The sequence below is a fragment of the Prionailurus bengalensis genome, chromosome A3 (assembly GCF_016509475.1).
Source record: "Prionailurus bengalensis isolate Pbe53 chromosome A3, Fcat_Pben_1.1_paternal_pri, whole genome shotgun sequence".
Classification (NCBI taxonomy): Eukaryota; Metazoa; Chordata; class Mammalia; order Carnivora; family Felidae; genus Prionailurus; species Prionailurus bengalensis.
This window is the reverse complement of record NC_057354.1, coordinates 42,967,823-42,992,240: the sequence shown is the minus strand read 5'-3', so window position 1 is coordinate 42,992,240 and position 24,418 is coordinate 42,967,823. Positions and strand designations below refer to the sequence as shown.

At 55.3% G+C, this 24,418-nt stretch overlaps 1 protein-coding gene across 7 annotated transcripts in view; it reads left to right on the top strand.

Moving 5' to 3' along the window:
• The window catches only part of RRBP1 (ribosome binding protein 1), a 65,612-nt gene that overhangs the window by 27,284 nt on the left and 13,910 nt on the right, over nucleotides 1-24,418 (top strand). For all 7 annotated transcript variants that reach the window (XM_043602934.1, XM_043602929.1, XM_043602931.1 and 4 more), the window contains 7 exons: nucleotides 11,716-11,864; nucleotides 13,066-13,188; nucleotides 16,467-16,619; nucleotides 17,349-17,467; nucleotides 19,839-19,992; nucleotides 22,245-22,383; nucleotides 24,196-24,374. In XM_043602934.1, the coding sequence (XP_043458869.1) occupies nucleotides 11,716-11,864; nucleotides 13,066-13,188; nucleotides 16,467-16,619; nucleotides 17,349-17,467; nucleotides 19,839-19,992; nucleotides 22,245-22,383; nucleotides 24,196-24,374 (1,016 nt within the window). The remainder of the gene's footprint in view (nucleotides 1-11,715; nucleotides 11,865-13,065; nucleotides 13,189-16,466; nucleotides 16,620-17,348; nucleotides 17,468-19,838; nucleotides 19,993-22,244; nucleotides 22,384-24,195; nucleotides 24,375-24,418) is intronic.

Below are 24,418 nucleotides of genomic sequence, written 5' to 3'. Positions count from 1 at the left end.
TTTTCTGTAAAGCATCAGGTGTGTTCAGAATAGAGCTTCCTGTGTCCCGTGACCTATGTCCTGTGGCCATTGTTACCATGTTTGGCTTTAGCCATCTGAAACAAGGCACAAAATAGAAATGTGGTACTTTAGGAAGGAAGGCAAGTGGTACTAATAAGCCAGAAATAGAGAACCTTGTTAGGAGGAAGACCTAACTTTCTGACCTGTATGAACCCACACAGCACCTTACTGGCCTAAGAGAAAATTTGAACAGAGAAAAGAAATTCCAGAGGTTAAATATTATGGATAAAATGACAGTTATTACTAAAATTATTCTAGCCAAAATTTCAATGGGATTCCCCTGCCGACTCCTGCCTTTAACTTGACAAAACTATTCTAAAAGTCCCATCTGGAGGGGAAAATAGGTTGGAATATTGGATAGATTTTTTTAAGCGGCTTTTGGGAAGCCAGTTGTGTCTGATGTGTGAACATATTCCCATGCCATTGTAATTACAGGTTAGGGTGCTGGCCCAAGGACAGACAGGTCAGAGAATAAAATGGTCCTGAAGCAGACTGTCATATCTGAGAACTTCAGTGAGGGGAGGCAGCCTCATTTCAGTGGGAAGAAGAAATGTTCTGATCTTGGGCAACATGTTCAAGATTGGGAAGAGTCTGCTTATGGATCCCTCTAAATATGTAAGGTCTGGATAAATTAGATTTAATTGAAAAAAAATCAAACCCCAGAAAATATCAAAGACAGCCAAAATTAATATTAATCAGCCCAGATATCGGGAGGCCTGACGCCACTCCAAGGTTGCAATGAAAAAATCACAAAGGCCAGTATGGGGCACTGGGCCACAAAAGCAACCACACAGGATCATCAGACCCAGAATGAAAACCCAGCCACACAGGGTATTATGTGCAGCTGAGAGGACACTTGAAAGGCAAATTTCTTTATTCTTCAGGGGGTTTGAGAGCCTAGAGACATGGGGAAAAAAACTGTCTTGTAATTTGTCATTTTCCTGAATGTAATTTGTCATGTGATCTCCACCTGCTGTGGTTGGGGTGTAAAGCCATCTTGAAGCCCCACCCCCACCCCCAGGGTAGATGCAGGCCACTCCCTGCACCAACACCAGGAAGATCCTGAAATAATCTGTGTGTTCATAAGTAGTGGGGATATGCCCAAGTGCATTGCTTCTCCAACTTTCTATGCAGTTGGATCCCCTGGGGGACTTGTAAGGTAAAGAGTCGGACTCACAGTTCTGGGTAGAGCCTGAGACTCTGCATTTCTAACCAGCTCCTAGGAGATGCTGATGCTGTTGTTTCCAGGACCACACTTGGTGGGGGGGGTGGGGGGTGGGGAGCAGGTAGTAAGGACCCCTGAGTCACTGCCAGGATGGCACAGGGCAAGGTGGGTGTCTCCATGATGCCTGGCTTCTGGCAGCTTTGCAGTTCTTGTCTGTCTGTAAAGGACTCTGGACCTGAGGGTAGAGTAAGTGAAGTATGTGCTTTGGGTGTTTGGGTGTTTGGCGCTCCCAAATATAGACATGCGGTTTGGGGCTTGCTCTGAAGACAACTCCCAAGTCAGATGTCAGTGACGAGCCATCAAGGCCCTTTTCCACTCTGAGAGCCTTCAGTCATTTGCAGCCATATTCCCACTGTCCAGAATGCTGATTTCTTTCCATGTTTTCATTTAGCCACGACCTGTGTCTATGGACGGCATGGATTTTCCAAATGGAGTATGATAGAATAGGGCTCACTCACTCTTCCGTTGTGATGATATCTCATACATGTTTAGCATTCTAGAACTGATCTGACTCACATTGAGCATCCATGGCAGTGATCTTGTGGCCATGACCGTGTTGCTGAATGGGAAGCAGGCCACATTCCTCTCATGCAGTCATACTGCATGTCCCGTGTTCCTTCCTTTGCTCAAGATGCTGCAGTCAGCCCCGGCTGCCTGCTTTTGACCTCCTTGCCCACTAGCTGGGGTGGAGCTTCTGTATTTCTGTCCAGGGCCTGCCCACCGCCACCTTCTCCATGGCCGTGTGCACTCAACTCAAGAGCACAGCTCGGGCTGGGCTGGGTGGCCCCAGGCATCTAGAAACTCGGGGGCGTGGAGATGTGAGCGGCCTCAGCTAGGGGAGATGCCTGGAGAGTAGGTGTGGAGCAGGCCAGGAAAGGAGTTCCTTCTCCAGATAGAGGAGACCTGAACTTGGGTCAGGGAGGGCTCTAGGGCCGTGAAGTTTTAACCATGGGCACCAGAGAGCTAGAAGTCTAGGGCTGGTCACATGGGGGCTATCTCAGGTAGCATTCAGAATGATCAAAAGTCAGTCAAATGCCTGTTTCAGTTGCGCTCACCACATTCCAAGTGCTCAACAGTGCCCTGTGGCCAGTGGCTGCCTTTGCTGGACAGTGCAGGGAAGAGCGTCTCCATCAGTGCGGTCAGTTAGGACAGTGCTGTTCTAGACCAGAGCCACCAGGAGGAGGCCAGGCAGCCTGTAAAAATGAGCATGTCTTTGCAGCATCATGTTGGCACCACGCAGCTCACCCAGTGCCTTGTTCTGTCTGCCTGCGTCCTGAGTGGGGTGGGGGTGAGCTCCCCGTCATCCTCCGTATCCCAGTGCTATGTGACAAGTGAAATCGTGGAGCCTGTGGCTGGCCCATGACGCACGACAGATCAGCAGCAGAACCTGCCCCGGAGCTGGGGGGCACCACAGACAGGGTTGTGTCCTCAATTGTCACCAGGTGGGCCCAGCAGGGTCCTTGCTGACAGACACCCCAGAGAGAGACCAGGCAGGTGTGGAGGCGGGCACAGGACACGCTTCTGCAGGCCCCAGTTGGAACTCTTCCAGGACTTCTGATCTGTTTCTCCTACAAGAGCAAATCAGGGCCGTGTGGCAGGTTTTTACCACTTGTCCATGGCTGGATCTGACAGTGAACACCTGCCTTCCTGATCCACGCTTTTAAAATTTATTAGCGTATAAATGTGTGCTTCCAGCAAACAAAGTACAAACAGCATAGAAGCATGGAAGGTGAAAACCGAAAGTCTTTCCACTCCCTCCCTTCCATGGGGGAGCCTGGGAGCCATTCCGCTCATTGCTTTGGCACACACAGTTGCGGCCTGCGGTGCGCACAGCCTTGGAGCTTGCTTGCTTTGTGTACCAGGGTACCAGTGACATCTTTCTGTATTGTACCTACAGGGCTGCTGCTGCTGTATCCTGTCCCATAGCATGAATGTATCGTTTACTTATTTAAATGGCATTAACCAGCATGCAGCTTTTTTGCTGCTAAAATTAATGCCACAGTGATGTACATATATTGTAGTGTATCTCTGCAAAGTAACTACGTCGATACGCAGTTGCTAAGTGAAAAGACGGGTCCATTTTCAATTTAGGAGCACAGTGCTGCATCGCTCCCCAAAGACACTTCACGATTTACAATTCGCTCAGAGTGCTGAGAGGCCCACGTGAGCGTTTTCCAGCACCTTCCACCTGACTTGACTCTTCACGTGGTGCTGTCGAGATGGTGACCACTTGAGGGGAGCGTTATAAACCCAGGTGTGGAATAAGGAGAAGATGCTTACTTATGAAACAAAAGGTGCAGATTCTTTTATTGTTGTTTGCAGAAGAGGGAACTCGGGGAGCCACAGAGAAGTGGAAATTTCCCCAGAACTAAAGCTCCTGGGTGCGTGCAGCCTGGTTGCAGGCCTCCGCTGGTTCGCTCTTGGAGAGTCCCTCAGGACTCGTGCATGGTGTTTATCAGGAATGCTGCGTCCCTCTTACAGGAAGTGTGTTGTGTACATGGTGGGGGTTTCTTGAAAATCTGTTTTTGCCCTCGGAGTCGGTCTTTGCTGGCATACCTCGGCTGGGAGTGTGAAGTTACACTTTTAGGACAGCTCTTTTTGTCCCAGTGCCTAGAGGTGAGTCCAGATTAGTATGGCGTGGGCTGGCCCCAGAGGAACCAAGGACCGACGGGGAGCGCGAGATGCCCGTTTGCACACGCTCCAGAACGTCGTGCTTCCGCTGGAACTTGGTGGGTGCACTGCTGTCGCTGAGCGTGGCTCTTCCCCTCTTGCGCTGCCTTCACACCGGACACCCTTCCCTGTCTGCGGGCCTGTTTGCCCTGAGGCCAGAAGACCGTCATCGTGTCAGGGCCCGGGGGAACCCCGCCAACCTGCAAGAGATGGAAAACGCTCTCAGACACCCCACAATGACCTTGTCACACACACACGAGTCTGTGTGGGAGAAAGGCCTTCTTGGGGTACCCGACTATGGGTAAATTTTAATACCTTTCCTTCGCCCTTATTTTCCGGTTTTTTGGTAACCTGCATTTTTTTTTTTTTTTCATTTAAGTTTTAGTTAACAGACAGGGTAATATTGGTTTCAGGAGTAGAATTCAGTGATTCATCACTTGCATACGACACCCAGCGCTCATCCTAACAAGTGCCCTCCTTAGTATCCCCCACCCATCTAGCCCATCTCACACATACCTGCCTCCCTCCATCATCCCATAGTTTGTTCTGTATCATCAAGAGTCTCTTATGGTTTGTTTCCCTCTCTTCTCTCCCCGCCCCCTTCCTATATGTTCATCAGTTTTGTTTCTTAAATTCCACATATGAGTGAAATCATACGGTAATTGTCTTTCTCTGATTGACCTATTTTGCTTAGCACAATACACTCTAGCTCCATCCACGTCATTGCAAATGGCAAGCTTTCATTCTTTTTGATGGCTGAGTAATGTTCCATTGTATATATACACCACATCCTCTATATCCATTCATCAGTCAGTGGACATTTGGGGTCTCTCCATAGTTTGGCTGTTGTTGATGATACTGCTATAAACAGTGGGGGGGTGCGTGTACCCCTTTGAATCAGTATTTTTGTATCTGTGGGTAAATACGTTTTCTTTTTTAAATGGAAAAGAAAAAAAAAGCTCTATTATTTGTCTGCGAGTCAAATAAGCAGGCACTCATTGTACAGAGTGGGGCTCCTAACCTTTCGGGCTTTGTGAGGCAGCCCAGCCCTGACCATGGGTCCTCTGAGCAGCAGAAGGGGGTCCCTGCTCCTTCAGGGGGGTCAGGTTGAGGAAGGAAAGTGGCCAGTTCTTTTCAACCTTGTCCCAGCCTTTGGGTACCCAGTCTATGATCACAAACTGAACTAAGATGGAAAATTCGTGGCTCCCCACATCTGTGAACCTTGAAGTGTCCTGGGGGAGCTGCTCAGCTCCATATTGTGCAAGGCCTCCCTGGCCACTCCCTTCTGTGCCAGAGCAGATGGAAATGCACAAATAGGATCATGCTCTGTACCCTTCTGGGGCAGGAGTCACCAGAGGGCAGGGGATATAGGGAAGGATCTTCAGGAAAACTGCTAAAGGCGTCTGTACCTTAGCATGTGACTTAATCTAATCTTAAGGTATGCGACTTGATAATAGCATCACCCCTTCTTTCCTACTATCCCATCCCCACGCCCACCCCCCACAGTGTCCTTCTTCACTGTGTGCTTGCTGGGTCGCCCCCAGGATTGTGACACTATCGTTCTCAACTAGATGTTTGTGAGATGTGTGGTTTACGAAGCTCCTTTCCATGCATTTCTCCTGAAGGTCTGTAACGTGGATTGGTATGTTTACCTGTTTTTGCAAAAGCAGAAGCCACAGCTCACCTCTTGTTTTGAGACTTCCCAGAAGTCACGTGGCCAGTGGATGGTCAGGGATCTCAGCCTCCTGCCTTGGGCCCTCTGTCTCTGCGGGTCCCTCAGGCCAAGTGCAGCCCACCTCAGTGGCTACTCTACAGCTGTCTTAGGGCTGAGGTACACGCAGATGTGTGTTGAGATTAGGTTTCATACTTTTTTCTTTCAAACTTAGTTTTTCAGGGTCTGAAGCTCTGAAATCTCTGTAGGACTTTTGAGCCTTCATAGCCTTCATTCCCTTTCTCTGTAAGTTCTTCAAGCCCAACTTTTCTTTCTCTCTCTTTTTTAATGTTTATTTATTTTTGAGAGAGAGAGAGAGAGAGAAATGAGACAATGCAAAAGGGGGAGGGGCAGGGAGAAAAGGGGACAGAGGATCTGAAGCAGGCTTTGTGCTGACAGCAGTGAACCCGATGCAGGGCTCTAACTCACGAACCGTGAGATCATGACCTGAACCAGAGTTGGATGCTTAACCGACTGAGCCACCCAGGTGCTCCAACTTTGCCTTTTTGCAGGAAGAACAAAAACATGCCCTAGGGAAGGAGCCAAATCAGTCTTGGCGCCTCGTGTCTCAGAGAAGCTGCTGGATGACATTGCTTCCAGAACTTTCCATTCAGTCATGTTAAAACATGGCAGTGCTGGGGCTCCAATCGCTGTCCTCAGGCAGCTGTGGTCAAGAAGCCCATAGTTGCACAGATCTTAACCTTTTGTTAACACCTGGGCCTCTGTCCCCACAGTTCAGCTCCTCGGTGCCCTTGGGCCTGGCCTCTGGCCCTGGGGCTCTTCCCTCATCTGCCCTCCCCCCGCCAGCCTTGTCTCCCAGGTGTCCTGAAATAACATCTCCTCATTGCAGACCTTCCTCCCTGCTGGCATTGCTTCTAGCCTGTAAGATAGAATCCAGATTCTTGGGGCCTGGGAAGACGTGGACTCACTCCAGTCTCACTTCCCTCTGCTCCGAGTGGCAAGGCCCCTCTGAGCCTGCCTGTCCTTGCCGCTCCCCTTTCCGAAGGCCTGCACAGCCCTCGCCGTTTCCTTACCCAGTAGCGCTTGGCCAAAGCATCCCCTGCCACTGCTGCCACGTCGCTTCCTTGGCAGCATGCCCTCCCTGGGTTCCCTTCCTGTGGCTCTACTGCATGGTTGCCGGGCGTCCTGTGTCTCCTCTGCGTTTCAGCTGGCAGTTCCAGTTTCTGATTTAACCCTGCCAGCCCCAGTGGTGTGCTGACTGCCGGGTGCACGGTACGAGCACACTCTGTGTCTCTAGAGACCGTTGGGACCTGCCTGCCCCAGGCAGGGCTGCATCAGGGTACCTGCACCGGCCATTGGAGTTGAGCCTCGGTCACCTGATGGGCTGTCCCAGGGCCAAGGTGGCCACCCGCTCCCATTGCTGGGCAGTGGTCAGCACCGACCTGTCGGTCGAGTCCTCTGGAGCCTCGCAGGAGCGGTCCCGAGCTGGACTCTGGAGGGGCTGTGATAGTGCCGGGCCGCGGAACCCCGGGAGTTCCCTAGCACTGAGACCTGGCCGCAGGGGATCCTGGTGGGGATGTAAAGACAAAACTCTCCCGAAAGGACTTTGCGGTCGACAGGGAGAGAGGGACTCCTAAGTGCCTCTTGGCAAGACAAGTTTGATTTTAGGTGACCGCACCACCTGGCATGGTCACAGAAGGGCGCATGGTTTTGGAATTTGAGGTGTTATACACATTACCCAGTGCCGCATGCTCCCTGGCTGGGGGCTGCGGGAGGCAGAGGGCTCCTTGCTTTATCTAACCCTGTTGCCCTTCTTAGCCTCATGAGAGGGTACAGACGGGGGTGCCAGGCAGGAGCCAGAGGGTCCGTGGGCTGTGTTGCTCTATCCTCAGGGCTGGCTTCTGGGCACCACCCTTGCACGACTTCTCCATCCCGCTGGTGGGAGTGGGGGAAAGGGCAGAGCCCCACCTGAGTCCTTCCCGGTGGGCCCTGTCTGTTCAGGGAGGGGTCGGGGCTTGTGTCGGTCCTGTGACGGTCCTGTGACTGGGGCTTGCTTGAAGGTGGCCCTGTTGGTTGACTCTGCAGTGCGTTTTGTGCCGGGCATTGTTCCAAACGTGTTGGGATTTAATCTTGGCAGTGAGGCTAGGAAGGAGGAAAGATTGATTATGACCCCTATTTTGCAGATGAGGAAACCGAGGCCAAGGGAGGTGAAGCAACTTGCCCAAGGACGCACAGGCAGGAAGGAGCTGAGCTCGCAGAATTTGAGCCCAGACCGCCTGACTCAGGGGCCTTGTTCTGACCACGGTGCCCAGTGCCCAGGGGCAGATGTGATCTGCAGGCCACACCTGGCCCACAGATGTGTTTGTTCAGCCCCACAGAGGTTTTATTTATTTCTTTTTCTTTGAGTTAGCTGTCAGCACTAAAGGTCAGGAGGTGACACATACAAATCTCGTTTCCAGTTCTCCTCGGCAAGTCCACAGCTCTGAGGGTTCTGGCCCAGACCCCACAGGAGCCATCCCCTGGAGGTGAAGGAACATGTCCAGAGGCTGCCCCCTGAGCCAGACCTGTGCCATCCTTGCAGGGCCCGGTCCCTGGGGGTGTTTATTGTGTCACCTGCCGGGCAGGTCTGGATTACTCCAGAGCAGTGAGGCACCGGTTCTATCTCTGTTCTGTCTCTCCGCTCTTTGCTCTCTTGCTGTGACCTTCCTCCAGGCCTCCCTGCTCGTCCATTTCTGGTATTTCAGAACTCACCAAGGTGGGCAAGGCAGAGACTATAGGGGCAGGCTCTCAGGAGCTGGTCTCCATTATTCACCGCCTCATGGTCTTCGTGACGTCAGTGGTTTAGCAGATTAGATGTTAGTCTTTGACAAATTTAGTGTAGTGCCTTAAGATTTCACAATGCCGGGATTATTTCCAGTTTTCGAGTCTTTGCTGGAGATGTGTAACATGCCGGCCCAAGTTAGCTCCCGTTAGCACGTGATTTGTGGCCCGGGTGCCCGCCTCCCAGGAACAGGCATCCAAGTGAGCTCAGCGCCACTGGTTTGGTGAGAGGATCTTGAAACCCAGAAGCAAATGCAGTTCACATGGAGGTCCAAAAGTTCTGGTGCCTACTTCCAAGTACTTTTTTCTTTCATTTTTACTTCCCCTGATTTGGGGGAAATAAAGATGGCACCATTCTTTAAAAATTTTTTTTTTTTTACATTCTCTTTATTTTTAAAAAAAAATTTTTTTTCAACGTTTTTTATTTATTTTTGGGACAGAGAGAGACAAAGCATGAACAGGGGAGGGGCAGAGAGAGAGGGAGACACAGAATCGGAAACAGGCTCCAGGCTCCGAGCCATCAGCCCAGAACCTGATGCGGGGCTCGAACTCACGGACCGCGAGATCATGACCTGGCTGAAGTCGGACGCTTAACCGACTGTGCCACCCAGGCGCCCCTACGTTCTCTTTATTTTTGATAGAGAGAGAGCACAAGTAGAGGAGGGGCAGAAAGAGGCAGAGACACAGAATCCGAAGCAGGCTCCAGGCTCCAAGCTGTCAGCACAGAGCCCAACGTGGGACTCGAACTCACAAACTGCGAGATCATGACCTAAGCCAAAGTCGGATGCTCAACCGACTGAGCCATCCAGGCGCCCCAAAGATGGCACCATTCTTACCTAAACGACTTCATGGAAAAGTGTAAAGCTGGGGCTCTCTAAAAATACCTTAAAAGATAGTGTTCATATGAGCATAGAGAAGGCCAGGGAAGTTTGCGTGGGGAGATCGGGCAATAGGCAGGGGAGAGTTAAATTGTGCTGTGTGTAGCTTTGGATTGTTGCACCTGCTCAAGTTTTCATTACTTTGTTCTCTAAAACATCTAATAAAATATAATTAGGTAAGAAAGTTTGAATAAAGGTGTATTAGAATGATACTCTTACAGAATACTCTTGGCAGCGTTCTGCAGGCAGAGTGTCCTGGCTATCCAAGAGGGAACACGGTCTGTCAAGACCACTGGGGTGACATCTGTGGGGAAACAGAGCTCCGTAGCAAAGCCTGGCTCCATTATCTAAATGTCTCCCCCTCCTGCCCCCAGCAATGTGGTAGGGACTACGGGGGCTTAGAAGGATGGTCTAGGAGAGGCTTCAAGAGATGCCCGAGCCCCTGCGCAGTCTGAGGCCTCTGCAGGGACAACGGCCGTACTTTTGGGGGGTTGGAGGGTCCCCAGGGCTGGAAAGGAATAGACCAGCCTGTCCAGTAGAAATAGTGTGAGCATATGTGTAATTCAGACTTTCCTAGCAGCTACGTGAAAAAAAAGCAAACAAAAAACAATTAAATTTTAATGATATATTTTATTTAACCCAATTTTCCCCAAATATTATCATTTCCACATGCAGTCGATACCAGAAAATTATTACAGATATTTTACCAAGTCTTCAAACCAGGGTGTACTTGTACCTGCAGCACAGCTTGGTCCACGCTGGCTGCATTTCAAGTGCCCAGTGGCCACACGTAACTGGTGGCCAGCCTGTTGGGACAGCACAGTAGACATTTCCCGAGTCAGGAAGGGAAAACGTCTGTCCATTTGAGCTCCAACTGTGTCTTTGAAATAGTGGACTTCCGTCTTCTGGAAAACCTGCATCTGCCTGCAGGCTGAGGGGGAAGGACAGGGACCCCGGAAACCAAAATGCTACTGGTGCGGTCTTCTAGTAGTGAACTTGAGAGCGGTCTTTGCTTTGTTTTTGGCTTAGCGGTGCTCAGAGTGGTTTTTCTAAGTTTGCCATCAAGATGATTTTGTGTTATATACATATATCAATGAAAAGAAAGACTGAAGGGAACACGCACCCCACCCCCACTTCATTTTCATGGCACTCTTGAGCTCTTAGGCCTTGAACGTCACCGTGGTTATTTTTAATCTCCCGAGCCTCACGAGGTAAGAAGTTCTACAATGAAGGTGCTCATAGCAACCAGCTCGCCCACATCCCACGTTCCCCTCATTAAGGTATCACGCTAAATGCTTTGACTGGCGATGAAAATATTGTGACTAGCAAGTGAAAATATTGTGACAGGCCAGAGAATTTGGGGTTGCTATGGAAACCTTCCCCATGCATTGTCCTCAGTGAGGGGGGCTTAGCTGAAGGTGCTGCCATGGGCCGGCCTGTTTCCCTTTATTTCATTCATTTGGGGCCGGTCGTTAGGCCTTAGGCCGCAGGGCAGCTCTGGGCCTCGGCATAAGTCATTCCCCGGGGCATTTCAGGCGGGGTTGCTGCCAGATGGGGCGTCTCAGTTCACCCTTTCCTGCATTCGAGGCCACTCGAGAGCCTGCCTTGAGTGAGTGTGTGTGTGTCAGGGGGCCTCAGGAGCACCGCAGAAGTCACAGCACAGGTGGCTGTTGGCACCTGACTCTGTGCCTCCCGGGAAGACACTCGTGGACTGACAAGTGGGCAGGCCCGCTGTGAAAGAACCTAGCCCAGCTTCCCCTCCCCTAAAACCTGCCTCGGGCTTCGTGAAGCCAGAAACAGTGTTTGAACCTGGATGTGTGGGAAGAGCCTCCTTTTCCCTGGGGCCACAGAGAAGCAGCCTTAGAGATGCGGGCCTTTGCTTGCCATCCTTCTCCAGTGACTGCAGGGTTGTGGCGGTGGGGTCCATGTTTACGAGGAGCCATGGGGTTGGTCACCGCAGGCGGGTGAACCCGCCTGTGCAGGGCTGTGCAGGGCTGGAACTGGACCAAGCGGTTTGCTGGAAAAAGGGAAGGAAAAGCACCTTTGGGGAAGGTATGCCTTGCTTAATTCTGCTCATTTTGATGATAAAAGGGGGCAGTGAGGATGTCTCCCCCAGCCTAGGAAAACAGCCTTTCTTTTACTTAGGGACCTTCCCCCTCTGCTCTCTTCGGGCAGTTGGGACGACTGTGCCGGGACCTGAAGTCTGGGCCGTTTCTCAGCACTCTGAAAGAGCTCAGGGTACCCAGGTCAGGCTCGCATTCAGCCCGTACAGCCCAAGCAGCTGGACAGAGTCCTCGGTCGGCTGTCTGGCCCCTGCTGCTTTGAGGTGTGACCAGCTTGGTTGCTGGGGGCGGAGGGTAAGTTCCTGTTCCTTCTCTCTCCCTGCACAGCGCCCCCGGACTCCGACAGTCCTCTCTACCTCCCTTACAAGACTCTGGTCTCCACAGTCGGAAGCATGGTATTCAACGAGGGTGAGGCCCAGCGGCTCATTGAGATCCTGTCCGAGAAGGCTGGAGTCATCCAGGACACCTGGCATAAGGTAGACCCGCCCTCCCTGCTCTCCCCTTAAGTCCTGGGGCCCTCGCCTCCCTTGAATGACCCCGTTGGGCTGGCCATGTGCACAGAGTTCAGGAAATAGTCTTCACTGGCCTCTCTCAGCGGCACCCCGCCTCCCCTTCCCAGACACAGATTGCATGAATCACCCCGAGTACACTCTGCCTTCTGCCTCAGCCCAGCCACAGCCCAGCCACGGAAACAGGAAGACCGTTACGGGTCAGGGCTGGGCTCTGTGTTGTGTGAGCCAGGGGGGGTGAACACAGGCACTGGGGCCCAGCTGGCCTGTGGCCAGGGCTCGGGTACAGAAAAGAAGGTGTAGGGACACGCTGCACAGTGGGGAGCTTGGAAGCCCCTTTCTCTGACGTCCCTCCTGCTGTTGGGGGTCAGTCCAGAGGCCGGCACTCGCCCTCTGCTTCTTGTGGCGAATGAGCTGCCCCCAGGAGATGCTGCCTGGCACGTGTTTGTTCCTCATCCAGAGTCAGAACTCTAGGAATTTTGCTGGAGAATTTTGTGGCACCCTAGTGGTTAGTGATGCTGGGGGGTGTCTTGAGAGCCAGGCCAGTGACTCCTGACCTGAGGCCAGCAGGGCTTACTCCCTTCCTGACTCTCGCCAAGGTGTGGCACGTCCCACAGTCACAGGAAGCTTTGTGCTCAGTGAGCTTGGGGGAGGGAAGGGTGTCTCTTGGCGTGCGAGTGACTGGAGGTCGGGAGGACCTCTCCTCCAAGGAGACGGGCCCAGACTCACCTCAGGCCACTGTCCCCAGAGTACACCTCGCCTCCCGAGGCATCTTGCAGGCCTCACACAGCAGCTAAGGGGTGGGCCCCAAGCCAGAAACAATGACTAATTGCCCTTCAGTGCGGTAGGAAGAGGCCTTGGCCACCATTGGCCCAAGTTCATGGGAAGCACCATGCTCCTAAAACCTACTGCAGAGATGCAAAGCTTTTGGTCCAAACAGCTCCTGTATGCAGTGGGCCTAGAGACCTGGCCAACTGGGTGGCTGAGGCAGGGGTGCCTGTCCCCAGAAGTGCGTGGAGTCGGGCTAGAACCCGCTCACCCAGAAGCCCCATCCCACAGGACCGGGCCCCTGCTCTGGTCGTGGGTCAGGGTCTGACTGCTGGGGTGGGAGGGCACACCAGGTATCTGCGCACCCCCTCTGTTAACGCTGCTCTATGGGCACTTCCAGGCCACTCAGAAGGGCGACCCTGTGGCAATTCTGAAACGCCAGCTGGAAGAGAAGGAAAAGCTGCTGGCCACAGAGCAGGAAGATGCAGCTGCCGCTAAGAGCAAACTGAGGGAGCTCAATAAGGTACGGCTGAGCGCACACCCTGTCCTGAGCACCCCCAGCGGTGGCCAGCGCTGTCCCCAGATCGCGGGCTGGCCTTCCCACCTGGACTCCTTGCACGCGCCTGCTGGCTTGGGACTGCCTCTCACACCAGGGATTCTGTGGCCACGGGAAGGCCTTCTGCTGTCTGAGAGCCTGACAACCTGGGGCTGGCTTACCTGTCATGGCCCTGGGTAGCTGTGCGGGGTGGCAGCTCCCCTCCATGATGAAGAACACGTGCGCATGGATGTTAAGTAGAGGCTTAGGGCCCTCATTCTCTGATGGGGATGGGCCAGAACCTCACCACTGGTCCCACAGTGACAGGCCATCTTTTTAGGGTATTCACCCTGAAAGCGCAAGGGGCCACCCCCGCCAGAACTCGCTGAGCTTTGTCCTTGCCTCTCTCCTGAGGAGTAAGTCCCGGTGCCGCGGTCCCACGAGGCCAGTTGCACTCAGTTTGAAAGCTGTCTCTTTCCAGCAGAATTCTGTGGCTTGCTCTTGCCCTCTTGCTGCTTACTTCCCCCTTCTGTCCAGGCAGCGGGCCCAGGGAGATGGCCTGGGACTGGGGATGTCCCATGTGGTCTGGGCCACAGCCCTTCCTCAGGGCACCTCCACCTACTCATTCGAGAATAGTCAGAAACGAGGCAGCCTGAGTTTCTGACCTCAGCTGGAGAGACACAGCCCTGAGCCAAACAGTGAAGTTCATTTGGTGGAGATGGCAAGAGCAGATGAGCTTTTTGGGTGGTAACTCTTGGTTAATGGTCCACCCAGGAGAAGGACCTTCCCTAGAGCTCAGTAGCCTTCTGCCCGCTGGGCCTCATCACCTCTGTTAAGACTGTCCACGTGCAGCCTTCACGTGAGCCCGTCTTGAGTTGTTGGTGAAATGCAGGCTGGCTGGAGCCGCTTGCCCTGCCCCCAGGAGCCGGACACACAGCCTCTTTCTGCCTCGGCCAATGGTGTGCCATGGCCGTGAGCATTTGCACCACAGAAAAGGGCCAGCACCGTGAGTCAGTGCCCTCCCACCCCCAGGAGCCAGCAGGCCAGCACTGGTCAAATCTGTGGTTTCAGGGAGCCATCCTTCTGTATCTTCTTTCTGGACAAACTGAGAACTCCCTGTGACATTTGTCTGCCCCCAGAATGAAGGTCAGGGGAGAGGAAATGGAGCAAATGTCCCCACGGCTGGTTGGCCGTGTGGTTGTCTGGCTAGTTCCGTGCCTGCCCCCTTGACTTTAGGGTGGGCTGGAGGTGTGAGGAGTGAGGAGGTACAACCTTTGCCAGTACCAGTGGCCTGTTTCTTCCCCATGTCCAGGATCTCTGGCTACCGTGGGCAGGGCAGCGGGTGCAAGCAGGGAGTGCATCCTGCAGGAGGCCCCTTAATGCGGCCCTCATGCTGGACACTTACTGCTCACCCTAGTGGTGGCCACTTGACACAGCCCTTGGTGTTCGTTACCCATCTTGCTCCGAGGTGTCCAGCCAGGCCCCCGCTCCTCTGACCGCACCCTCCCTGCACCCTCCTCGGCTCCCAAGTGCTAACACGGTCCTGTGAGGTCCCTCTTTAAGCTCTGCCAGTGGGTCTTAATCTTCAGACCCGAGCCCACACCCCTGCGGTCCTGCCCCATGTGCTCCCCTGACATGCCGACCCTTTGTTGCCACCCCTGGGCCTCTCCTCCTGCTCTTCCCTTATCCTCAAATGCCTTTCACTGCATGGCTGGCTGGAGATTTTCCCCTTATCTTTGAAGACTCCTTTGACCTCTCTCCCTCCCTCCTGCGAGAAGCCTTCCAGAACGCCCAGTTTCCTCTCCCAATGCCATGGTTGTCATCACCAAAGCAATTACCTATCATTGTATTGTCCCCTGTGATTCTGGCCACCTTGCTTGACTTAACCTAGCAGGCTGCCTGTTAGCGAATGGCCACCAAGGCCCAAGGCCAGCACATAGCTAAGAGGAAGCCTTCCCGGCCTTGGACACCATCATATCTTCCCCAGGGCTCAGTGAGCTCAGCTTTAAAATGGGGGTTGTGATCCCCATCTTACTGACAGAATTGAGTGAGGCGCCTGCTTGCCTCAGAGTGGGAGCACAGTGTTGGCCACCTCTCCCGGCTCCGGTGGATGATCAGTGAGGTGTCCTTTAGCGTGGACCTCAGGCTCCTGTGGGCTCTCACCCTGGGCAGAGCCAGGAAGAGGATTGTGTGAACAGTGAGGCCAGGGGTCCCAGGTGGGCTCAGGGAAGGCCGGGCACACAGGCAGCGTTGGCACCCAGCGGCCACCCCGTCAGCCTAGCTCCTCCTCTAGCCTCTGATTTGCTTCTGTCCCAGCCCAGGGACAGAAGTGCAGGGGGCACTCTGGCCCTTCAGGGTGGGTCTCCCTGGCATCCCTGGCCTGGAGAAGGAGAGCATTTCCCACTTCCCTGGTCTCCTGCCCAGGACCGGGATGGCACAGGGCCTGGAATCTTGGGAGACACTTGCACCGTGGTCCCCCAGGCCAGCTGGGCCCACACCAGGCTCTGCCAGCCCAGCTGGAGGCCCACTGGACAGGAAGCATCCTCACCCCAGGGGCTTGTCTGCATCACCCTTTCTCAAATAGTCACTCTCTGCTCCCCTGTGGCTTCCATCCATTGCCATTCTTCCAAGAATGGCACAGACCCCAGCCAGCCCCTCTCCCCTGACCAGCCCGTCCCATCCTGTGCTCTGCCCATGCCTGAGGCTTCAGGTCCCCAGGCCCAGCATCCTGTGTTCGTCATGGGCATCTGACACTGACCAGAGCAGATGTTCCCTGGGCTGCGGAGGGAGGACTGATCAGGTGCACGTGGAGACCTGGGCCCTCCGTGTGGCTCAGCCATCAAGGCTCACTGCTGCTTCCATCCTTACACGAAGCACTCAAGTAGAAGTGGGCCTTCCAGGACCTGGATGTCAGGGACCCAGCCAAGCCAGGGTGTTGTAGCCCCAGCAGGGCCGAGCCAATAGTCCTGGAGAGCACAAGACAGTGTGTCCTGTTTACATAGCTCCTTCCTGTGTCCGCTGCCTTCACATGGCCAAGGTCTGACATCCACTCCTACTGGTCAGGTCAGCAGGGTTTTCCAGGGATCAGATCCCTCGTTGCCTCCTGTGGGTTCTCTGCTGTGGCTGGCTTGGTCTGTGCGGGAACTCAGGGGGAGGGGGTCTCAAGCCCCCAGCCCCAGGCGATGTCTGGGCTGTGATGACCTTGGGCCCGTCTGACAAGCTCCTGCCCTGGCCTGACTGCCTCTGTGCCCTCTGCTGTGTCCTAGGAGCTGGCAGCAGAAAAGGCTAAGGCAGCAGCCGGGGAGGCCAAGGTGAAGAAGCAGCTTGTGGCCCGGGAGCAGGAGATCACAGCCGTGCAGGCGCGCATGCAGGCCAGCTACCGGGAGCACGTCAAGGAAGTGCAGCAGCTACAGGGCAAGGTGAGCAGTGGCTCTGGGGTGCGGTCGGGGGCCCCAGGGGGCACATGGCTCCCCACAGGGTGGGGGAGCTGGCTTCAGAATCGGGTTGGTTTTGGAGGGGGGGGCCATTTCACGTGGCCAGCCCACCACGTGTGTGTGAACGTCAGCAGCCAGGAAGATATAAAATAGATTTTAAACAACGCTTTTTGAAAACAGCCTGGTCCCAAGTGGCCAGTGCCATGTCCTGTCTCCTCCGTTCCCGTGGGTCAAGTTTGCAGCCTCCATGTGACTCCCCAGTCATGCTGGCTCTGCCCTCTCCACTTGTGCTTGGGAGGACCCCATGAAACAAGAGGCATGAGCTACCCGAGGCCAGCGGGGGCCTTCTGCCCAGCCTGGCCTGCGGGGCCAGAGCCCCGTGCCTTCTCCCCAGCCCTGTGCTCTGTTCATGGTGAGCCATGGCCACCTCCCTGCTGCTTGGCTCGGGATGTGCCACAGGAGGTCAGAGATCAGGAAACAGGCTTCCTCGGGGTAATTGTAGGCTGTGGCTATGTGCTTGGTGTCACGGCGGTTAACACAGTGCCTGGAGTCTACAGACCGTAAGGCAGAGGGAAGGGAGGGGGCACATGCAGGGGGTCACCCTGCCTCTGGTGCATTAGTTTGTGGGCTGGGGCCTCGCTGACCTTGCTCCCGACCAAAGCCGGCTCTCTGTGAGGCCAAGAGCACTCTGATGCCCCTTTGCTGACTTTGCAGATCCGGACTCTTCAGGAGCAACTGGAGAATGGCCCCAACACGCAGCTGGCCCGTCTGCAGCAAGAGAACTCCATCCTGAGGGATGCCTTGAACCAGGCCACGAGCCAGGTGGAGAGCAAGTAAGCTCAGCGCCCCCGTTCAGACACCGTGAGGGCGCTCTCCTGGAGGCTCTGGAGCTGGGGAGGGTGTCCGAGCCTCAAGGCTTTGCAGGTAGATTCTAGTTTCTTGCTGGATGTGGGGCTGGCACAGCAGCCTGGCATGGGCCCCACACGTGAGTGAGCACGGGGGGCTGGCTGTGCACTTGCGACCCTCCCCGTTCAGGGCTCTGGCCTGAGACTCCGTCCCCCTGTCTGGTTGTGAGTGGCCAAGCCTTCCAGTGCGTGGCCGGCATCCTCACGCGTGGTCAAGGCGCCAGGGAGAGCCAGCAAACCCCGGTCTGGTCTGTCCGTGCCCAGCGTCCACGTGGTTGGGTGCCTCTCAGGTCCTGGCTGGTGCTGGCATCTTGCCTTCCCCAGGGGAACACGTACTTTTCCACATCTGTCTTCACAGGATCTCGATGTAGGGTCTTTAAACACTTCTCATGGAGACCCAGAATTTTGGGGGTTAGCGGATTGTCCATGATCAGAGTTTGGTGGTGTGGGGACCCGCCGTGGGCCTGAGCCCCTGGATTCTCCACCGGGAGACGAGATCTCCTGTGCTGGAAGGGACATTTGCAGTAGTAAGTCCTGCCTCACGGCACTCGGCCCGGCCTGCTCAGGGGGGCTCTTGCTCTCAGCATCACCCATCAGGAGTTCCAAGGGCTAGTGAGTCCAGTAGGGGGCCGACCTTGGAGGGCAGCAGTGACCTCACCCTGTGAAGGGCAGCGTGGCTTTCTTCTGACTTCCTGATTTGAGCATTACAGTCTCAACAGGCTGGCCCAGAGGAAGCCCCATTACATTTTCTTTTGATTCACATTTCCTTGCCCTCTCTTGGCCTGAAGCATCCAGAAGGGACTTTCCGAGGTTCTGCGTTATCCCCAGAGCATCCCCTCTTGCCTGGAGAACCGACAAAGGTAGAGGGCACTAGTACCCTCTGTCCCTTAGCTGCAAGTCAAGTGGGGAGAAGGTTGGCCCAGGAGCCGGACCGGGGAGGGGGGTCTGTGCCCATGCATCTGGTCTTGCCGGTGGCCCCCCGGGGCAGTATGAGCTAACGGCCACCTTCCCCAGGCTGGTGCCTTCTGTGTGGAGGCCTCCTCTGGGTGTGCGTGTGCACACATCTTCATGTCTGCCCTGGCCTGTCAGCAGGCTGGAGGTTGGTGGCTGTGGTTTCCTCAGCAGCTACAAGCAGAAGGTAACAGTGGAGCTCTGGTTTCTCCGCTCATGTAGAATCCACTGCGGTCTCTGTCCCAGGGAAAGCCATAAAGCTACAGACCTGTCACCCTGAGGCGGTGGCCACTGACTCCCTTTGTGGAAGTTCTGCTCTGCATGGGGTGGGTGTCCCGGGGCCCTGCCCAGAGCTCCAGAGCAGTCCCAGGGGGCCACCCACTCAGCTTCCCATCTCTATCCCAGGGCACTGGAATCTAGCCTTTGCTGTAAGCCCTCCGGTCTTGAATCTTGGCCTTAGCGTGAGCTGAGAGAGAGCCTTTGGGACAGCCACGTTGGTGCAGGTGGGAAAAACCAAGTGCAGAGAGGTGGGACCCACCTGGCCCTCAGCCAGCAGAGTGCAGCTGGTCCTAGCCAGGTTTCTGGCCTCCACGTGGTGTGACACCACTGTGCAGGGTTGTGGGCGGTCTTGTCTGTCCCCTTTGTCTTGCCTAGTATTGTCTCCTGGCTGGACGGTCGGTCCTGCCTCAGAGAGATGTCTTCTGAGCTGATGAGGCTGGTGGGCCAATCACCTGCTTGCACTGGGGAAAGTGGGTCTTGAGCTGCCTTTCTTTTCCTTTCAATCGAGTCTCCTTCCTTCACTTCTGTGCTTGTCGCCGGTCCTGAGATCCAGCTTTTGTGCAGTGTTCAACAGTCTGTTTTGTAAAGTGCCTCAACCTCCCACCTCTGGTGGCCCCCGGGCGTGGCCATGGTCCAGTCTGCCAGGGAAGTGGGGCGCATGGACTCCAGCCCTGCAGGGGTGTCGAGGCCAGTCAGCCTGCATCTGGGGCCTGTCTGGTCCTAGATCAGCAATGAGGAGAAGAGTGTCTTGCCTTTTCTCTGACTTTCTGGGCGGGGTTCCTGTGGGATACTGTAGGGCACATTTTGCTCTTCGCTCTGTATGGTCCATACGCGGCGCTGGCAAAAGAACGTCTTCGCCAACACACATCAAAGCCCATGGGACCGACAATATGAGAGGCTTTGGTAGTGGCTCTGGGATGTGGGTGACCACTTGTAAAAGAGCACGTGCCCCGGAGGAAAGGCTCGTCTGCCAGGCCCTGTCACCCAGGGGGAGCCCTCTGGGCTGGCGAGAGCTCACCCAGTCAGTCCCTCTTCTGTCCATCAATTGGGGCTGGTGACTGTCTTGCAGGCAGAACGCGGAGCTGGCCAAGCTCCGGCAGGAGCTCAGCAAGGTCAGCAAGGAGTTGGTGGAGAAGTCAGAGGCCGCACGGCAGGAGGAACAGCAGCGGAAGGCTCTGGAGACCAAGGCGGCCGCCTTTGAGAAACAGGTCCTACAGCTGCAGGTGAGCCAGGGTGGCAGCTGCTTCAGCGCCCGAGTCCGCTCTGTCCCCCCACCCCCCAAGCCTATTTGCATAGCAGGGACAGGCCAGAGCTTGCCTGGCCACATTGGGTCATCCCTTCCCCGTGATCGTGATGGCCAGAACCCTCGGCCCAGGCCTCGTTAGTAACAGTGATCGCTAGTGGTGTGGAGCGGGTGCACTCAGTGTCCTGAGCATTGTCCTGAGCGCTCTGCAAGCATTGACCCCGCCAACTCTCGTCGGGACCCTAGGAGGTAGGTGCCGTTGTTATCTGTCGTCACCCATTACAAGATCTGAGGCACCGAGAAGTAACTGGTCCCAAGTTCACACAGAAGTGGGATTTGAACCCCTAGGTCTGGCCCCAGAGCTGTTTGTCCTTCCATGTTTGCCACCACCAGTGGTCCCGCAGCCTTGGGCTTCAAGGCTGGGCTGGTATGCTTCCTTCTCAGCCTCCGGCTGTGGCCTGAGAGCTGTCATTTTCCCCGGAGAGTGGCTGTTCTCCTTCAGAGGAGGAAGATTGTCCCCATCCCAAAGTGCACTGGGCAACATCCAGTGTGGCGTCAGCCTAGGGGCTTTGCTCCCTGTTGCCCTGAAGGCTTCGGGATGCCCCAGTCAGCCTTTTTGGGGACCGCATGTGGGGAGCCTTGCTATCATGTCTGCTGTGTATTTAACTTACCTGCGGGAGGAAGTCCTGGTGGTCTGAGGGCCCTGGGCCCTTCTGCGGCTCAGCCATTGAAGTTAGGCTGTAGCATGAGTCTTGTGGAAGGTACTAAAACGACAGACGTGAAATTGTAAGACCAGTTTTGGGTGTATACGAGGGACCAAAAAGGAACACAGAGAGGTAAACACAGTGTGGATTATTGGGGCAGCATCAAGATGGATGATTTGGTGTTTGCTGTTTTTACCTAAAGCAGGCCCACCCACACCAGTGAGATCAGATGCTCACTGGGGTGGGCCTAGCGGTGATCACGTGTTAAAGGTTTGGGGATAGTTCCTGTGCTTCGGGGGCTGGAACCTCCCCTCTGGTGCCCAGCTCATCACCGTTATGTGTGCCACTTCTAAGGGGTCAAAGCCTGGGGCTGGCCCTCACCAGTAAGCCCCAGACTCTGAGCGTCTCTTGCCCTCTCAGGCTTCGGGCTGTCGTCTGCCACCTGGGGCCGCAGAGAGTCCCCTCTTTCCTCTCTGATGCCAGAGATTCTGGGAGTGGATGACCGCAGGTGGTGAAGGAGGCAGGGGTGTGTGGCTGCCTCCTCTGTTGTCCCGTTGCTGACAGTGAAGCCCCCGGTGTCCACTGGGGATTTTGGAGCCTTTTTCCCCATCTGAAAAAGGACGTGACAGTAGTACCTGTCCCATGGGCTGGCTGGGGATTCACCACACTGATGCACACACAGAATGCCTACAGTAGTCCTTTGCTCAGAACAAGAGCTCAACAGATGCAAATCTTACAGGGGCCAACTCAGGAGGTCTCCAGGTTTTTCTGGAGGGTTAGGTTGCGGGAAGCAACTCTCTGTGTCACACTGAAATCAAAACGGGGCTTTTCCCTTTCTGTGACTGCGCTTCATCACCTGGGGCCCCTTACCAAGAACTCACCGTTGAGGGGCCAGGGTGGCCGTGGCCTCCTGGCTTTTTCCGGTGGGTAAACTGACTTTAGAAATCCAGGACCATTTTTTTTTTTCAAATTTTTTTTAATGTTTATTTATTTTTGACACAGAGGGAGACAGAGAATGAGCGGGGGAGGGGCAGAGAGAGAGGGGAGACACAGAATCCGAAGCAGGCTCCAGGCTCGGAGCTGACAGCACAGAGCTGGACATGGGGCTCAAACTCACAAACCATGAGACCATGACCTGAGCCGAAGTTGGATGCTCAACTGACTGAGCCACTCAGATGCCCCGAAATCCAGGAGCATTTTTTTTTTAAGTTTATTTATTTATTTTGAGAGAGGAGAGAGGGGCAGAGAGAGAGAGAGAATGATTCCCAAAAAGGCTCCGCACCGTCAACACAGAGCGTAGCTCTGGGCTAAGCTCACGAACCGTGAGGTGGTGACCGGAGCTGAAATCGAGTCAGATGCTTAACCGACAGAGCCTCCCAGGCGCCCCTGCAGGAGCATTTGATAAAGGCTGTTGGGGTAGGTTGGCAGGTTGGAGAGAGCTCTCTGTCATCTGCGACGTCAGAGCCAGCTGAGGGGCTGGCCTCCCTCTGGCATCTTCACGGCCCCCTTCCCTGTGCCCGGTCCCCAGGTGTCTCACAAGGAGAGTGAGGAGGCTCTGCAGAAGCGCTTGGACGAGGTCAGCCGGGAACTGTGCCGCTCACAGACCAGCCATGCCAGCCTGCGGGCGGACGCCGAGAAGGCCCAGGAGCAGCAGCAGCAGATGGCCGGTAAGGGTGGCCTGTTGGCTCCCAGCGGGCCTGAGGGTCTGTGCCAGATGTGGAGCCACACACCGCCCTGGCCCCACTGCCGGGCCAGAGCCCATAAGATGACCAGCCCTGCTGGCGAGTGAGGGCAGCATGGGATCCCTGACTCTGCCCCTCAGGTGGTCATGAGGTGACGGTCTTGGCAGGAGGCAGGCAGAGCCAGCAAGAACTAGGTGTCGGGGCGGAGCTTGAGAGCGGGGCTGGGGAGTCGGGGTCGTGGAAGGTGCCACCGCCTGGAGCCTGCCTTGCCATGGGGCCCCCTCTGGAGCATCGTCTGTGGGTGAGAGCTGCAGCAACCCTGAGGCCTTTGCCGACCTTCTCAGTGGACTCCTTCTGGACCTGTCCTGGCTCACTCAGCCCAAAAGCTAGGTTTGGAAGGTGGGGCCTATGGTCCCCCTAGGCCTACATACAGGTAACTTTCATAATCAGGAGAATGTGGCCAAGTAAGGATGCTGAGGGCCCCTGGAGAAATAGGGCAGACGAGGCCAGTGACCACTCCATAGTCACTTGCTCACAAGTATTTCCTTAGCGACTGCCATAGGCACCCAGAGCTCGGCCAGGAGTAAAGCAGTGGCAGCAGGGCCACATTCTAGCAGGAGAGACGGTAGTCAAGTGGGGGGCCATGCATCAACCAGCCCTGTGCTCTACAGGCTTCAAACAGCCAGCATGACCTAATGCAGGGTTAGTATTCTGTTTCTCTGAAGAGGCAGCTAGTAAATAGTTTTGACAGACAGGGTCTGTCACAGCTGCTCGGCTCTGCTGTCATAATGCAAAAGCAGCCCTAGACGGCGTATAAACAGACAGACCTGGCTGTGTTCCAATGAAGCTTTACTTACAAAAACAGGCAGTGGGCCAGAGGTGGCCCTTGGGCCTCGTTTGCTGACCTCACTCTAATGGGCCAGGTGTGGCTTTAGATTGGGTGGTCGGGGAGGCCTCTCTGAGGCAGAGGGAAGGTTCAAGCCAAGTCTGGATGACAGGAAGGGGCTGGTCTCACAAAGACCGGGAAGAGGCAGAAACGGCCAGCACAGGGCCCCTGAGAATGCGGATGAACTTGAACTTGGCCCATACAAGAAACAGAGGCATAAGATCAACAAGTGTGACTGGAACAAGAAGGTGGTCGGCCAGTGTGGGGCCCCAGGTAGCCCTCCCTGTGAGGTGTAGCGTGCTGGGAGCAACTCAGGAAGTCTGGGACGGGGGTGGCATGAGCCCCTTGTACTTGTGGATGCTCCGGTGCTGGGTGGAGACTGGACCAGAGGAGCAGGAGTGGCCCAGGGGAGCAGGCGTGAAGCTCTTGCAGTCATTCCGGCCAAAGGCAACAGGCTGGGCCCAGGTGGCTCCAGGGTGCTGGTGGGCCGGGGAGGGATTTGGCAGACAGCGGATGTGGAACCCACAGGCCTCGCTGGCTGGTGAGAAGTGGGGATACGGAGGAGCAGAGCAGCCAGACGAGGAGACCAGGCTGGTCGGCGGGAGTGCTGGGTTCGAGTTGCCTAAGCAGAGCTCAGCTGATATGAGCCAGTGTCCCAGAGAACAAAAGTTCAGCAGCTACAGCTGGAATCCATTTCAGAGTGGCATCATTTTCCCATGAGCGATCTCAGGGCATTTCGTTCCACCCCAGTGTGCGCTGGGGAGCAAAAGCCAGAGTGACTTTGTCCCTCAGCCACTAAGATGCCCGGTGGTCACAAGTGTGTCTTACGGGCCTGGGCACACGCAGAAGGCAGTGGGGGTGGCCGTGCTGACGTTTCCCGCCCCCACCCACCCTTGCACGCTTCTCCTCAGAGCTGCACAGCAAACTTCAGTCCTCCGAGGCGGAGATGAAGAGCAAGTGTGAGGAGCTGAGTGGTCTCCATGGGCAGCTCAAGGAGGCCAGGGCTGAGAACTCGCAGCTCACCGAGAGAATCCGGTCCATCGAGGCCCTGCTGGAGGCGGGCCAGGCCCGAGACACCCAGGACGCCCAGGTCAGCCTTCGGGAGGGGAGGGAGAAGGCTGCCGAGTCCCACCT